At 46.4% G+C, this 17,493-nt stretch overlaps 1 protein-coding gene across 11 annotated transcripts in view; it reads right to left on the bottom strand.

Annotated features, from left to right (window-relative positions):
• Window positions 1–17,493, bottom strand: part of MTO1 (mitochondrial tRNA translation optimization 1) — a 1,525,874-nt gene that overhangs the window by 1,309,807 nt on the left and 198,574 nt on the right. For all 11 annotated transcript variants that reach the window (XR_011205509.1, XR_011205508.1, XM_069243966.1 and 8 more), the window contains 2 exons: window positions 6,090–6,207; window positions 5,679–5,968 (listed from right to left, as the gene is read on the bottom strand). Coding sequence is in view for 9 of the 11 variants with exons in the window: in XM_069243966.1 (XP_069100067.1) it covers window positions 5,679–5,968; window positions 6,090–6,207 (408 nt within the window). In the remaining 2 variants the exon portion in view is untranslated. The remainder of the gene's footprint in view (window positions 1–5,678; window positions 5,969–6,089; window positions 6,208–17,493) is intronic.

Here is a 17,493-nt window from a genome sequence, read left to right as displayed (position 1 = left end):
GGGTCCTACATCGACTAGCACAGTCCACAATACAAGACGCAGACTGACAGCCCCCCATGATGCCAGTCCTGGGGGGGGAGGGGGCAAGAGACTTGGACCCTGTTAGCAAGTCCCAGGCATCCCACATCAACTCCGGTGTCCCAGGCCACTCCACAGGCCAAGCATAGCCAGACCCTCAGACCCACCGCACCTCCAACTCAGCGAGGCCGGGGAAAGTTCAGGCCCTGAGCGGCCCCAATGTGGTCAACAAGGAGGCCACAGCAAAGTCCACGCTAAGAGCAGTAGGAGATTCAGTGGGCAAGGGAGGTAAGGCTGGACTCCAACAAAGTACTGCGTCACTCAGGTGACTCCCCTCATCACATCTCTATGCCCATGCGCCCAGGCCCGCCTGTGTCTCCATGCGGCCCAAGCCATACCCTCCTCCTCTCAGAGGTCAGTGGCATGGAAAAGGCATCAGGCATAGCAGCAGTATGGCCTCCGGCAACCCAGATGACCAAGCTGTACGCCTTAGGTTAGGGAAGTTATTGACCTTGCCGAAGCACCAAGGCCATGAAGTGAGTCCCCACCAGTCTGGACAGCAAGCAGTCAATTAGCAGAAGCCACAGGCACCAGGGGACGCGCTGCAGCTCCAGCTTCAAGGGGACCTGTGGATAAGCCCTGCAGCAGTAGCAGCAACAAGGAGTCTGGCAGGTTGGCCCTGAGAGTGCGGGAGCTCAAGGAAGTATGTCCGCCATCTTGGCCACGCCCCCAGGATTTAAGCAGTTTGTGGGAAGAGTGATGTTTGTGACCATGAACTATAATATAAGGAATAACATTGCTTCTACCGTGTGTTAAAGGGATAGTCCAACGCATTTTGGAGTTCCAGGCCCTTATAAAGAACTCTGCCTTCAGGTTTGTTCCTCTCTATGGGCACAGAACTTCTAGTTGATTTACAGTATCCTTACGATGTACATCAAGGAATACTTTATCCCATATATTAAGTGGACTTAAAACCAATTTGAAATGGTTACTAAGTACTTTCCCTGATGAAGGGCATTTTGTGCCTGAATTGAGTCGAAGTGCATATATAATTTTAAAAACTGAAAACACATCATACTTAGAGAAACTGAGAAGAAAAATTAAGTTGAAGATTCCTTTCAATGTGAATTGATGAAGGCTGGTTACTAAAGCCACGGGTAATTTTATAAATGACTTCGTTGTATGGTGGAATGTGGACAGTGAACCATTAGGAATCATTTTCTTTCTAACTTAACTTTCAGGGATGTGAATACATTTTAACTCAGTATCATTAAAAAAGCTTACAGCAAGAGTTACTCTTAACTTACCTCACTCACCTCCAGTTGCTTACTATCAAATATATTTTATACCTGCACTCTCAAAGGATATCCTGATTGGCCATTGTAAAAAGTCCAGTGCCACGAAACATGTAACTAATAGCATTCACAAAGGACACTAACACTATCATAAATATTGTTACTACTGACTAACCGTAAGAATAGTTCCAACAGAATAGCAACAAATATGTTCCTAGTTAATTTAATTTATATGTATAGTACCGTAACAGTCTCCTTGAAATCATATTAAAATAAGAATTACAATATTTATAAAAAAGCAGTAAACGGTATTTCATCTTTCATTACATCGCGCATCTCTTTCAATACAAGTTCACCACCAGTCAGCCAACACATTTCATCACACTTCGTTCCAGATGAAGAAGGCCTTTGTGATTTGGTAATTATTTTGAAGTATGATTTCAGGAGGATCGTTAAAGTGTTATACATATAAACGATAGGCTAAAAAGTGATTTTTGCTATTCCATACAGTGAGAAAGCTGTACGCATCTTAAAAAATTGAGCAAGAATTTACTTTTTCGTTCTCACAATGTGAAATTTAATGCAGTGTAGGAGGCTGTCCTGGTAGTGGGTACCTTGGGTACTTACAACTTATACCAGGTCCAGTTATCTCTTATTAGTGAAATATATTAGTGTTCTAGCAGATTAGGCTGATAGAGGTAGCTATAGCAGAGCAGCGTAGGTTGAACTAGAAGACATGAAAAGCTCCTGCAATACCACCATAGTTACACAGTACTTACACACAAGTAAAGACAATACTCAGTGTTACCAAAAATAAAGGTAGTTTATTTGGGTGACACAGTACCAAAAATATCTTTGAGGCAATATTCCTTCTGGAGGTAGGTATTATACACAATATATACACTAGACACCAAAATAGGGTAAGTAATTAGACACAGGATACTGCAAACAATAGGAAATGCTATAGAATGCAATGGGAGGAAATAGGTCTTGGGGTAACACAAACCATATACTAAGAAAGTGAAATGTGAATCACGAATTCCCCCCTAGACAAGTGTAGTGTGAGCAGAATCACTGGGAGAGTAAGAATACAGTAAAGGTAAGTAAATTACCCCACCCCAGAGCCCAGAAAAGCAGGAGTAAAGGACTGCAAGTTTCCTTAGGACACACTACACCTCGTGACTGAAGTTATTGCAAGGATCAACCACGTCTGCAAACAACAAACAGTGGATTCCTGGACCTGAAGACCTGCAAAGGAAGGAGACCAAGTCCAGAAGTCGAAAGAAGTTCCAGGAAGGACCGGAGCCCCTGCCAACCTAGAAGAGGGTGCAAAAGAAGAGTCCCCGGTTGGACGAAGACTGAAGAAATGCACCCCAGGAAGGTGTCAGCGGGTTCCTGCGTGATGCACTCGATATCCCATGTTGTGAAGGTGGATGCAGGCGAGTTTCTGCGCTGGATTCCTCTAACAACCTTGATTCCAGCAAAGCCGCGTTTTGCATCAAGAAGGCGCTATCTGGATCCAGGAGGGACCTGGGGGCCTCAACTCTGTGTGAGGAGGAAGAGGGGGCTCTCAGCACTTCAGAGAGCCCTCAGAGCACCAGATAGCACCCACGGGTGTCCCAGAACATGGGGACAAAGGAGGTGCAAAATGCGGTTGCTGCAGCACTACAAAGGAAGGTCCCACGCTGCTGGAGATCAACTCAGCTAGTTGAGCGTCGCAGGATAGAGTGCTGGGGACCTGGGCCAGGCTTTAAATGAAGGAATTCTGCAAATAGTGCACAGAGGTCTCAGGAGGTGAAGACGACGTGGTGCACAGGGGTACTGTAGTTCTGGGGGAAGGCAAGGTCTTACCTCCTCCAAATTGCGACAGCAGGACCTCAGGACAGTCTGTGTCGATGGGGTCCACGCTCTGTGTTCCAAGGAGCACGCTCGTCGTCAAGAGAGGAGTCCAAGAGGACCGGTCGTTGACTTAGAAGGTGCCTGCGTGAGCAGGGGAGTGACTCCGTCACCCCACAGGAGATTTATTCGGTCCTTCGGGTGCAGGGTGAATACAGGGGGTCCTCAGAGCCTGCACACCATTGCAGTTGCTGGCTGGAGCTGAAGTTGCAGAAGAAAAGTATCCCTTGTGGATACTTTGTTGCTGTTACAGCGGATCCTGGAGTAGGCTGCAGTTGATCCAAGGTCAGAGGATGAAGTAGTAGTTGCAGAAGATTCCTGCTGGAAACTTGCAAGTATAATCTGAAGAAAACCCACAGGAGAGACCCTAAATGTATGTCGGGACACACTGGAGGAGCTCTGGGCACCACCCCTAGGGTGGTGATGGGCAGGGGAGTGGTCACTCGCCTTTCCTTTGTCCAGTTTCCCTCCAGAGCAAGGACAAGTGGTCCCTGAACAGGTGTAGACTGCTTTATGCAAGGAGGGCACCATCTCTGCCCTTCAAAGCATTTCCAGAGGCTTAGGGAGGCTAACCCTCCCCAGCTGGTTACAACAATTTCCAAAGGGAGAGGGTGTAACACCTTCCTCCCAAAGGAAATGCTTTGTTCTGCCTTCCTGAGACTGAGCTCCTCAGACCCCAGGAGGGCAGAACCCTGCCTGTGAGGTGACAGCAGCTGTAGCTGCATTACAAGACTCAGAGAGCTGGTCTGGCAGTACTGGGGGTCCATGGTGGAGCCCCCAGGATGCATGGAACGGGCTCCCCAATACCAGATTTGGAATGGGGGGGGACAATTCCATGATCTTAGACACCTTACATGGCCATATTCGGGGTTACCATTGTGAAGCTACATATAGGTATTGACCTATATGTAGTGCACATGTGTAATGGCATCCCTGCTCTCACAAATTCCGGGAATTGGCCCTGAACTATGTGGGGTGACCTTTGCTAGTGCAAGGGTGCCCTCACACTTAGTAACTTTGCACCTAGCCTTCATTAAATGAAGGTTAGACATATAGGTGACTTATAAGTTACGTAAGTGCAGTGAAAATGGCTGTGAAATAATGTGTGCACTATTTCACGCAGGCTGCAGTGGCAGTCCTGTGAAAGGGTTTGTCTGAGCTCCTTATGGGTGGCAAAAGAAATGACGCAGCCCATAAGGATCTCCTGGAATCCCAAATGCCCTGGGTACCTAGGTACCATAATCTAAGGACTTATAAGGGGAGACCAGTGTGCCAATTGAAATTGGTAAATGAAGTCACTAGCCTACAGTGACCAACTTAAAAGCAGAGAGAGCATAAGCACTGAGGTTCTGGTTAGCAGAGCCTTAGTGACACAGTTAAGCACTACTGACGAAACACACATTGGGCCACAAACCATGAGCATTGGGGTCCTGGCTAGCAGGATCCCAGTGAGACAGGCAAAACACAATGACATGTAGGTTTTTATCTATGAGCACTGGGGTCCTGGCTAGCAGGATCCAAGTGACACAGTAAAAACACACTGAGACACACACTCACAAACCGGCCAAAAGTGGCGGTAACCATGCTAGAAAGAGGCTACTTTCTGGCAGCGATTATTTCAGCTTGATATCCTTTTTTTTAACATCTATTAAAGAAGTTGAAGGTCGGTGTATAAAAGTCACAAGCTGTGCTTTTTTTTAACTTTTGGTAAGTGGCAAAAGAAAAGTGTGTTTTAACATCTGCCAATACCATTTGAGAAGAAATAATTTGTTGGGAACCTTAAAGTAGTTTTAAAGGAGGGTTTTTATTGGGGGGGGGGGGGGGTGAGAGAAGGGGATTAAATGCTCACTGCTGGGCAGATGCACCACATGAGATATGAAGCCACTCACATTTTTCAGGGGAACCCAATGCTTTCGTCTATTCTAGAGGCCACTTCCCCCTCACCAAACAGGACCCCTAAAACACACCCGACATGCAGAATCTTGTGCCACTGCTCCTACTCTCAAAAGGTCTTTTCTACTGCACCCTCCCACAGAGGATTATAAGTGACTTTCTGTTCACACACAGGGCCCATTTAATTGCCCCTAACCAATACCATCCCTAATGCAAATGTTTCTTAATACAAAGGAAGAAAACATGCTGTCACTGTTCCCGATTTAATGGAACCTCTGTGACACTGTTCTCTCACATGTAAGAACCTGCCCGCTAAATGCCAGTCTTTTGTGCAACTGCCCTTTTACCGAGGACCCACTGCTCCAAGTGACCATTCGGCAATCCGTACATTCAGTCACACTCCACCATGACTGGTCAAGCAACCCACTACAAAGTCTATTTTCTTCTATTTCAACACCCGCCCACAGATTCCAGCTTGCTTTTCTGACAAAATGCGTCTGTTGACATCCTCACAGGCTCACTTTCTATGTAGACTTACAACTATTGTGATAAGTGCTTACCAGGAACGTCTCCTACCTGAATCCACACCGAGTCGTTCAGGAAACTGAATGGAACTGCGGGGTTATCAGCAGTGTGCCTTTCCAGAACACTAAAGTCGACCGAGTCCTTAGCAATGCGTGGAGGGGTCCCGGTTTTTAGCCTCCCTACAATGAATCCTAAGTTCTCCAGGGTATGCGCCAATCCAAGTGAGGGCTGTTCTCCCATACGTCCAGCTGGGTGCAGTGTCAGGCCAATTCCAACCATCCCACGAAGAAAAGTGCCATTAGTCAGGACCACACTCCCCGCTTCAATGAGGCTTCCATCAGCTGTATTGGAAAAACAATATCACACTGCACTATAACTTTCCAACAACGTACTCTGATTCAAAAGGTCAAATCACAGAAAAGCAAAACAGGGTCTCGGCCCAGGAAGTGATTTAAGGCATACCCACAATGACTCCTGTTACTTTGTATTTGCCTGGAAGCTGTGGTTGTAGTTCGGAAATGAGAAGATCTTCTACAGAGCCTTCTTGGACTTCGAGATTCGGGATACTCAGGATTTCTTTCTATAGAGAAGGAATTTGACAAGTTACACCAACCGCTATCAGATGAAGGGCATTTGGTACACTAACATGTTTGTCTCTCACACAGGAAGACAGATTTCTGCTAGCATTTGTTTAAAGAACTTTTAGAACAGAAGGATGAAAAGCAAAACCTTAAAGACAATAGCAGCACTTAAACCAAGCGTTATACATTTCAGTTCATGAAAAGTTCATGTTACACCCAACATGTGATATTGACCTTGGGAAGGGGAGAATAAGGGACTTTGTTCAAGGAGGCGAATTTTCATGGTTTTGCTTGACATGCTCGGGTAAGTGGCACCTCTTAGGTCAAAAGGAAGGCATTCAAATGAAAGAACAGGAGATTAAGGGACCGGGATCTTGTGGTACAGCAGCATGTTTAAGGGTTGTGAAGACATGTTTGTGACCCGGGAGGGGTGCGGGGGTTAACGGGAGTTGAGGTGAATAATCGGCACGAAGGAGTGGGGTGTATGGGAAAATACTAATTTGGCCACCCATGTGATACACAGCATGGGTGGCAGCCTCGCAGATGAGGCCTGGCTGGGTCGGGACCGTTGTGGTCACATCGACCCATTCGCATCAAGCAGGGTGGGGAATTGGCCTTCACCAAGATCGATGTTCGAAGAACGGAGCTGCGGGGTGTTCTCACATGATTTTGCAAGTTAGGTGGTGCACTGGGGGATGGCTAGAGTTCAGCGGTGGGATAGAGGAGATGCAAGGTGATTCTGACAACGCCCCCCTCCAGACTGACTACAAGACGTGCTGTGTGACAGGTGCAGCGCAGAGGGTCACAGCGCTGAGAAGATAACACTCTCCCTGAATGTTGGCACTGACGCAGATAGCGGCCAGAGAATGGTGTTCATCCGGAGCGGAGAGGCACATATATACCCTCAGTGACCCGTCAGGCTCTGTCTTTGCACAGTTGACCTGCCGAGGGAAGAGGCGCTTTCCTATGACGGCAGAGGAAGGACTGCACCAAACCCCCCCAACCCCACACCACTACCACTTTCGACCTGCAGTTGTCTGCGGTAGAGAAACCATGTTGGGCTAATGTTTGAGTGCGGCGTGCAACACTTATCAGTGCTGCTGGACTTGGCCCCTAATAGACGAAGAGCGAGCGGAGCTGGGACTGCTCAGACGCCCTGAGTGTCCATGGGATAAAACGGATCTCTGGGATTCAGATCACTATAAATGGTCTGGGATTTGGCAAGGGGTTGAGGCAGTGTGGCCTAAAAAGGTATATGTTGTGCTGCCCTGCCTTTAGTACTCTATGATGGGTAATTGGGAGGGCCCAAACGAGTGCAGACAGGCAGGCGGAAGGACTTCGTGACTGAACAGCATTTGTCACTTCAGGGTGATCACAAGTCTGATGACGAAGGGGTTGGTATGGAAGCACTGCTTAGCAAGATACAACTCAATTTCACATCCATAGATAATAAGACAGACACTCTGGCTACGTGCTTGGACAATATCACTCACATAATACAAAGAAGCATGATAGCCGCATATCAAAAGCCGAACAAAGCAGGGTGACCAGATTTTCCGAACCAAAAACCGGGACAGGCACAAACATAGAAATAGAACTAAACATTGACATGCCATTCAGCGATATATTATATATATATAAAAAGCCCCCCCCCAGTCTACTCCCACATTGCTGTCAAAAGCTCCAGGGTCTGACTGTTGATGAGCGAAGCCCTGGCTTATGGACTTTGCAGACCTCATTCACCCCTCATTAAATCCTGCTGTGCTGGTTGAATAAAACAGGCAGCACAGCTGGTGACTGCAAATGTTAAATTGTGTCTCTGGTGTGATAAGCGGTCGGATGAAACATGAGCCTCACAACTCTGTGATCGATGTGCACGTTCATCCAACCCTTTCTAAAAAAAACTACAACATGTTTTTATTTTGACAAAAAGTGTCAGGACACCAGGACAGGCCTTTGGACTGTCCAGGCAAAACCGGGACGCCTGGTCACCCTAGAACAAAGAATCACCAACATGGAAGCCTAACAACCAAATGGCAATGAAAAACTCCTTCACTTGGAAAAATACATATCCCTCATTAAAGTCAAGAATTAGGATTTTGAAGCATGTTCCAGAAGAAACAACCTGCAAATAATGGGGGTGGCAGAGTCAACTGCCCCAAGAAAAAATAAGGTGTTTGTGGAGGAAATGTTGGTTGGTGACACTATCTGGAGCAGACAGTTTTTCCAAATTGTTAACTGTGGAGAGAGCACACCACTGCTTGTGATCCCTCCTCCCTGTGGTGCACCAGCCAGGCCCATCATAGCACTGGGGCATAGCACTGCAACTAGCTAGAAAGAAAACAAGCATTTGCAATGCAATGGGTCTTGTGTTTGCTCGAGTTAGAGCTGATAGCGTTGTAAACTCCTAAACTGACTTGAATGTACTATGAATGTACTTAAAATGACAGCCGTGGGATACTTTGCGGGGAAAGTCCAGTATTTGAGTCCAGTCTGTATCTTGCAGAGGTTTGGCCAAATCAATCACCCTGGTAGTATGACGAGAAGACCTGGAGTGGTTTCCATGTTGCAGGAAAGGTCTGTACACCCATTCTATCAGTTTGCCACCAGTCCCTAAGGTGTAGAGCTTCTGGCACACCTCTTGTAGGGTTAGTGCTAGGTGGCAGACATGAAATAGGGCATTTAATGATTATTTAAGGTGGCTGTAAGTAAAGAGTTGACTTGGTTGAAGATAGTAGTCTGCCACAAGGGTTTGTAAATTTAGTAGCTCACCGTCCATAAACAAATCCCCCAATTTTAAGATACCTGCAGCATGACACTGATGGACTTGCTCTGAGCACAGCTATCCTGTGCGAGTGGGAAGGCTTAGCAAAGGTAGTGCAGGAGCACAGGGTTTCTTTGTGTCAGTGAGTTTACAGATTTTAGCAAGGCAAGAGAAAACTGTGCATGATAACCTCGGATGGTGATCCGTAGAATGGTCAGTAGGAAACAATGAGCAGTGCATTAAGCCTTCCTTAAAAGTCTTTACTGATAAACCCCATCTCATGCAGGGAGGTAGGCAGAAAGCCAGCAAGCCACCCATTGGACCTGTGCAGCTGAATAATAGCATTCTAAGTCCAGAAGACCTAATCCACCCGCAGTCACAGGTAGCTGCAGAGTGGAAAGAGCAACCCGACAGCGCCACAGCGACCAAATCAGATGTGTGGCATGTCTGAAGAAGGAATGAAGGACGAGCAGGGGACCGTTTGCAAAATAATACTATCATTGGGGTAGGACACCATCTTCACTAGTGCCACATGGCCCACTACAGAAAGCAGAAGAGAAGACCAAAAAGCAAACTGGGCTTGGAGGGACCATGATGCTCTGCCGAGATTTCCGTCCTGCAAATCAGTGGAAGAAGGGTAAATATTAATCACTAGGTAGTGAAAGGTAACTGGTTCCTAGTTCAATCTGAGATCTAATAGTATAAAAAGGGAAATACAGTGCCATATGTCAAAGAAACACTAATTACATTTTAACTTTTTTAGTTTGTTTGTGCATTTTACATCCCAAGTAGTTTGAAGATTTTATGTGTGCTTGACACTTAGGGATAACCCAGATCACTAGTTTGGCTTTTGCTCAATTTCAAAACCATTTCAAGACATGGACAAACGGGCAATTGCCTTGCGCAACCTTGCAAGCGGTCTGGCCCCTGCTCACCCTTCACAAGCATGAACAGCGGACCATTGCCTCAGAAGAGTTTGGCGAGGTTGATCGATGTTGCTTTTTCAACCACTTCCGATAGTCATGGTGGGCCATTCTTGTCTGATTTAAGGAGTTGTCCCACCTTGTTCTTCTCTTCCTTATTTATCCAGTTCTGAACAACAACCCTTTGAATCACTTGCCGTGGATCTCCCATTTGATCTCAATTTCATCCTCCTCTTTTATTATCTTTGATTGGTAGTCCGGGCTCCCATTTCTGAGATAAATGTAGAGTCCCAGACATACACTCTAGTGCTGTGAGACTACAGACAAGTTGTGGGCACCTCACATCCTGACATTAGATGTGAGACAGTCGGCCACACCATCTGCCATACTCTCATATTTTTTTTGTTTTAGGTTGAAAGTCCATGGGCGGTTGGGGTAAGCCAGATGTTTTTGTTCAATTTGTTTAAACTAGCATAAGGTTAATTACCTTAATGTTTCCCAAACTGTTTACCAGGGGGTTTAAAATGTTCAGAAACATAATCAAAATTTCGCTGTTACTTTCTCTTCAAGAAAGATTGGGTAGATTTGGGTAGGGGTGATGGCCTTTGTGATTGGCCTACGCTACTGAACAAGCACGTAATGTGACACCTGAATGTAGCATACCAGGAGGCAATCACAAAAAGTCCACAGTAAATAAATAGTGCTATGTTAAAAAAGAGTAAATAAATGCACTGACAACATATTGAGGCATGGCCTCTCGTGTGTGTGTCTGTAAAACTGACATTTGTTCTTGAATTTTTGTGCTGAATTTTGACCCTTTGTCCTAAAATTTGACCCTTTGTCCTGATGTTTTTACAGTCCTGTCTAGAATTTGCCTCAATGCCAAGTGGTCACCCTAACTCTGGGGGAAGGTTCAGGAGCTGGCCCCAAGTCAGTTATCTGTGGAGGGGATTTTAACACAATGTTAAACCCCTCATTACATTGCTTAATTTGTCCTTGGGCACCCATTTTCGGGACGAAATGTGTCGACATGCAAAATTATTTCATGGAAAACAGGGGGGGTCAGTCACAACACACACTAGCTTTCAAGGCGGTGCTAAGGGGTACCGTTCTGCTTGGCCGAATGTTTAGCCACTGTTTGGCTAGGCCAGGATATCCTCCCGGGTGATAATGGATTCTACATAGCCGAATAACACAACATAGGCAACATGGGGTACTTCACGCACTGCGACAACATGGTGAAATCAGAAAGGAAGATAAAAGAGCTAGAAGGGAAATTTAGGAGCACCGAAGGTACCCAAAACATGGAAAAACGCAAACAAAATATTACTGAAGTTGACAAACCTAGACAAATATGCCTAGGCCAGCGCGTGTGCTGCGGGCGAGAGACCTGGGAAAGCTCTTGCTGTCACTATTAAGAAACCTTGGGGCAGGAATGACATACCTCAAATCATGCACAAGGGCGGACAAACACATTACAAAGCTGCGGAAATACAAGAGGTGTTCCACAACTATTCTACTGACTGCTATGCCTCTAAATTTGAGGGCACCTGTGAACAAGTACATGAATACTTGGAAAACACTGCTTTTGCTTGGCTTGTGCAGCTGAGTTTCTGATTCTCTTGCACATTATGGATGAAATAAAATATGCCATCTGAGGCTGCCTAGTGGCAAGGTGCCTGGCTCCCACTGCTTGCAGGCTAAAATGACCAATTCATATAAAGATTTATTAGCGCTGACGCTACGGGCGATTTATCTAAAGGCGCTGGGCACGGGACACGTGCCACCAAGCATGCGTGAGACTATAATATTCATGCTTCCTAAACCTGTCAGTCGTTGTGAGTCCTATCACCCTTTGTCACTTATAAACTGAGATATAAAAATACTAACTAAAGCCATCACCAGCAAATTGCTACTGATACTCCTGTTAACGTGCCTGGTCCTTAATAAGTAAACTTACAAGGAGACGCGTTTAGGTCGATTAACCTTTTGGATCGCATGGAATATCCTAGCCACGTAGTGATTAATCTCATCAATAACCAATGTACTCAATCAATAAACACCAAGAGAATCATTAGTTATTAGACAAATATAGCAACATTTCATGAATAACCACAACTCAAAGTGTTTAACAATTTTTATTTCCCTATTAATTACAATTCTAATGCATTCGGTTAACTCAAACTTTATTCATTCAGCCTAGAATTAGTTTATTAGCAACCACCAATAACACAATCTAATCAGAATTTGAGAAAACCTGTGCTCAAAAGCTTCAGCGTAAGTCAACAAAGATGTATATAACGACATTAACAGCAGAGTTCAGCAACAGTCCGTCAATCATTTGTCATTGTCAAAGTCATCCTTAGGAACCCTACCTAACCCAGATTAGCATCAGCATGTGGGACTTCATGCGAAAACAATTTAGAAAACATGAATTTGGAAAACGTCTAGCTAGAAGAAAAACTATAAAACAGCGCAGTTGGTACCTAGAAGAAAAGGCACAAAGTTAGACAGTACCATTGTCATAGCTACCTATCCACGGAATGGATCAGCAACAAAGTCAGTCTTTGTCTTCAGGTCATCAATAGATCAGCAACGCATCAGGCTCTCAAGAGCATGAGCCAATGACAGAATCTCGAGCCGCGTCTCCCGACGTCATCAATTCGCCCCTCGCATCTCCTGCAACTGAAGTTTTAGCCCTTTGCCATGACTTTTTATTCTAGTTTTCCAGTCCATCCCCCTAATTTCTAATTGGTCAATTAGTCTTCCATATGCGACGTTGCCCAATACATTTTATTCTACATATCGGAGTTCTCAATTTTCATCTTTCTCCGTTCATGGATTGGTCCACTCTACGATATCTTCATCATCCGGCTCTTCAGGTATCGAAAATGTTGCATGTTGCTCTTCAGTCAGTGCTCTCATTGTTCAAGTCCTGGGAAAGTACACTCAGCCTACTCTACACATAATTGTATCAAACTGACTTCATCATCTCCTGTCTACCGGAACATTGTAGAAAATTCTAGCTAAGCAACTTTAACATTGGGTGGTTCAAGGTCTGTAGGAGGCTGGCCTGGCTTATAGTGGGTACCTTGTGGTACTTACACCCTGTGCCAGGTCCAGTTATCCCTTATTAATAGAATAGAGGTGTTTATAGCAGCTTAGGTTGGCTATGGCAAAGCAGCTTAGGTTGAACTAGGAGACATGCAAAGCTCCTACTATACCACTTATATCATCTAGCACAATATCATAAGAAAACACAATACTCAGAGTTAATAAAAATAAAGGTACTTTATTTTAGTGACAATATGCCAAAAGTATCTCAGAGAATACCCTCACTTAGGAGGTAAGTAATATACACAAGTTATATGTACACAAACCCAAAACAGGTAAGTAACAGTAAGAAAAGTAGTGCAAACAATGTAGAATCACAATAGGATGCAATAGGTAAACATAGGTCTAAGGGCAACACAAACCATATACTCCCAAAGTGGAATGCGAATCACGAATGGACCCCAGACCTATGGGAGACTGTAGAGGGTCGTTGGGACTGTGAGAAAACAGTAAGGGTGTCCAAAATACCCCACCCCAAGACCCTAGAAAGTAGGAGTCAAGTTACGCTACTACCCCAGAAAGACACAATAGTTGTGATAGGGGGATTCTGCAAGAACTACAAGCACCAGCAAAACACTGAAGACGGATTCCTGGACCTGAAAAGGAAGGGGACCAAGTCCAAGAGTCGTGATAGTGTCCAGGGGGGGCAGGAGCCCAGGGAAACCCCGGATGAACGTGCAAAAGGGCTGCCTCCGGGTGGAAGAAACCGAAGATTCTGCAACGACGACAAGGGCTTCTCCTTTGGAAGGAAGATGTCCCACGTCGTGCTGGATGTTGCAGAAGTGTTTCCACGCAGAAATACCGCAAACAAGCCTTGCTAGCTGCAAGGGTCGCAGTAGAGGTTTTTGGGTGCTGCTGGGGACCAGGAAGGACCAGGATGTCGCCCCTTGGAGGAGGAGACAGAGGGGGTGCTCAGCAACTCAGAGAGCCCCAGCAGAAGCAGGCAGCACCCGCAGAAGTACCGGAGCAGGCACAAGGAAGTTCTATGAACTCAGAGTCACAAAAGTAGGGTCCCACGACATCGGAGTCCAACTCAGCGGGTTGAGCACTGCAGGACGGAGTGCTGGGGACCCAGACTAGGCTGTGCACAAAGGAATACTTGGAGAAGTGCATAGAAGCCGGAGCAGCTGCAAATCACCCAGTACACAGGTTTGCTGTCTGGCGTGGGGAGGCAAGGAATTACCTCCACCAAATTTGGACAGAAGGGCCACTGGACTGTGGGAGACACTTGGACTTAGCTCCTGTGTTCCAGGGACCACGCTCTGAGGGGACCCAGAGGACCGGTGATGCAGTCTTTTGGTGCCTGTGTTAGCAGGGGGAAGATTCCTTCGACCCACAGGAGATTTCTTCTTGGCTTCCAGTGCAGGGTGAAGGCAGACAGCCCTCAGAGCATGAACCACCAGGAAACAGTCGAGAAAGCCGGCAGGATGAGGCGCTACAATGTTGCTGGTAGTCGTCTTGCTACTTTGTTGCGGTTTTGCAGGCGTCCTGGAGCAGTCAGTGGTTCATCCTTGGCAGAAGTAGAAGAGGGAAGTGCAGAGGAACTCTGGTGAGCTCTTGCATTCGTTATCTGAGGAACAGCCCAGATGATCGATCCTAAATAGCCAGAAAAGGAGGGTTGGCTACTAAGAGAGGAGGTTTGGCTACCAAGAGAGGTAAGAACCTATCAGGAGGGGTCTCTGAAGTCACCTGCTGGCACTGGCCACTCAGAGCAGTCCAGTGTGCCCCCAACACCTCTGAATCCAAGATGGCAGAGGTCTGGGACACACTGGAGGAGCTCTGGGCACCTCCCCTGGGAGGTACTGGTCAGGGGAGTGGTCACTCCCCTTTCCTTTGTCCAGTTTCGCGCCAGAGCAGGGCTGGGGGATCCCTGAACTGGTGTAGACTGGCTTATGCAGAGATGGGCACCATCTGTGCCCATCAAAGCATTTCCAGAGGCTGGGAGAGGCTACTCCTCCCCAGCCCTTCACACCTATTTCCAAAGGGAGAGGGTGTAACACCCTCTCTCAGAGGAAATCCTTTGTTCTGCCCTCCTGGGCCAGGCCTGCCCAGACCCCAGGAGGGCAGAATCCTGTCTGAGGGGTTGGCAGCAGCTGCAGTGGAAACCCCGGAAAGGCAGTTTGGCAGTACCCGGGTTCTGTGCTAGAGACCCTGGGGATCATGGAATTGTCCCCCCAATTACAGAATGGTATCGGGGTGACATTTCCATGATCTTAGACATGTTACATGGCCATGTTCGGAATTACCATGGTGACGCTACACATAGGTAGTGACCTATGTGCAGTGCACACGTGTAAAGGTGTCCCCGCACTCACAAAGTTCGGGGAATTTGCCCTGAACAATGTGGGGGCACCTTGGCTAGTGCCAGGGTGCCCACACACTAAGTAACTTGGCACCTAACCTTCACCAAGTGAGGGTTAGACATATAGGTAACTTATAAGTTACTTATGTGCAGTGAAAAATGGCTGTGAAATAACGTGGACGTTATTTCACTCAGGCTGCAGTGGCAGTCCTGTGTAACAATTGTCTGAGCTCCCTATGGGTGACAAAAAAAAGCTGCAGCCCATAGGGATCTCCTGGAACCCCAATACCCTGGGTACCTAAGTACCATACACAAGGGAATTATATGGGTGTACCAGTGTGCCAATGAGAATTGGTAAAATTAGTCACTAGCCTGCAGCGACAATTGTAGAAAGCAGAGAGAACATAAATACTGAGGTTCTGGTTAGCAGAGCCTCAGTGATACAGTGGCACCACACAGGGAACACATACAGGGCATACACTATGAGCCTAGCAGGATCCCAGTGAGACAAGGGCAAAAACAAACATACATACAGTGAAAATGGGGGTAACATGCCAGGCAAGATGGTACTTTCCTACAGGGTCAGGTTAGCATTGTCGCATGTTCTAATAGTTCAGCTACTGCATGAGGCCACAGCTTCGTCTAAGATAATTCTACAAATTAATGCAAAACATAGGTTATACATCTCATTATGGCACACTACTACATTATTATTACACATTTTCATTATTTCACACATTTTTTGTCATTTTAATATAACTTTATATAAGTGGCTACCACTCCCCGTGGGCACATTTTCAAACGTGCACATTATTTTCTCTACAATTAATTTCTCAATGAGTTTTTGTTAATCAAAACACAAACATTCATTAATAATGTCTATTTAGCATATCTGCTTCAAAAATCCCCATGCGGACCAACCAGGCTTTGTCTGTAGGAAGGTCTCCCACGCAGAACGCATGACGTTTGCACATATTCCTTTGCCTTGCATACTTTACAACGAAATTCGTAGTAAAGGCATGCATGATTCCGGCATGCATGTTTGTGTCATACAACCAATACTTTTAAGAATCAAATAACTTTGTAGCATCTAATGATATTGCATCAATTTGGCTATGGAGATCAATTTGGTGTAAGATGGCAAACACTAATCCTGAGGTTCTGCATGGGAGACCTCTCTACGGACAAAGCCGGGTATAAGACATAACCACACATGGCGGAACCACGCATAGCTTTACAACAAATTTTGTTGTAAAAGTATGCTTAGCAAAGGAGTATGTGGAAACTGCATGCGTGGTTGTGTTATACAACACCTCCTCTTAACCTAAAAAACCTACCCCAACCCTCCCCACATACCCTGGGGCCGACAACTACCCCACCCCTAAAAACCTCCCCACCCAAAAAACCCTGGGCCCGTGTTTACAAAAAAGTACCTGACCCTCCCCCACCATACACACTAAATCACCCCAACACCCCCCACCGCCTTGGGCTCTCAAACCTTCCCCACCCCTAATCACGAAACTACCGCACCCCTAAAAAATAAACTACCCCCACCCTGAGCCCTAAAACATTCCCCACCGCTAATAGCTAAACTACCCTGACCGCCCACCCAACCTAAGCCCTGAAAAATAAACTACCCCAACCCCCACCCCTAAAAAATAAACTACCCCCAAACCTAGCCCCAGCCCCACTTACCTCACTGTGTCCTCTCCCGATCCTTCCTCTCTCCTCTCCGCCCTTCTCCCGCCCTTCCTTAAACCTTCCCCGCCTCAAAAAATAAAACTACTCCGACCCCCCCACCCCTAAAAAATAAGCTACCTGACCCACCCCCCACATTAAGCCCTAAAAAATAAACTACCCGACCCCCCACCCACCATAATCCCAAAATCCACCCCCCTAATATCTAACCCCCAGCCATGCCCCAGCCCCACTTACCTCACCGCATCCTCTCCTGATCCTTCATGCTCTTATCTACGCACCACTAGACTGGTCTCTGCCTTATAAATGAATATGCGTGGTTTAGGCACATGCATGGTTAAAGCAGAGAAAAAGGCAAGCGTATTTTAAGCAAGCGTTGTTCCACTTGCGTGGTAAACGTGGCTTAGGCCGCCCACTGCTTTAAGCCCTTATGCTATACACGAACCAAGGTCTCTCCTCGCCGATCCCTATCACACAGGGAGCC

Source organism: Pleurodeles waltl, chromosome 7 (assembly GCF_031143425.1).
Source record: "Pleurodeles waltl isolate 20211129_DDA chromosome 7, aPleWal1.hap1.20221129, whole genome shotgun sequence".
Lineage (NCBI taxonomy): Eukaryota > Metazoa > Chordata > Amphibia > Caudata > Salamandridae > Pleurodeles > Pleurodeles waltl.
The sequence above is the reverse complement of the archived record's forward strand: the minus strand, read 5'-3'. Positions and strand labels throughout refer to the sequence as shown.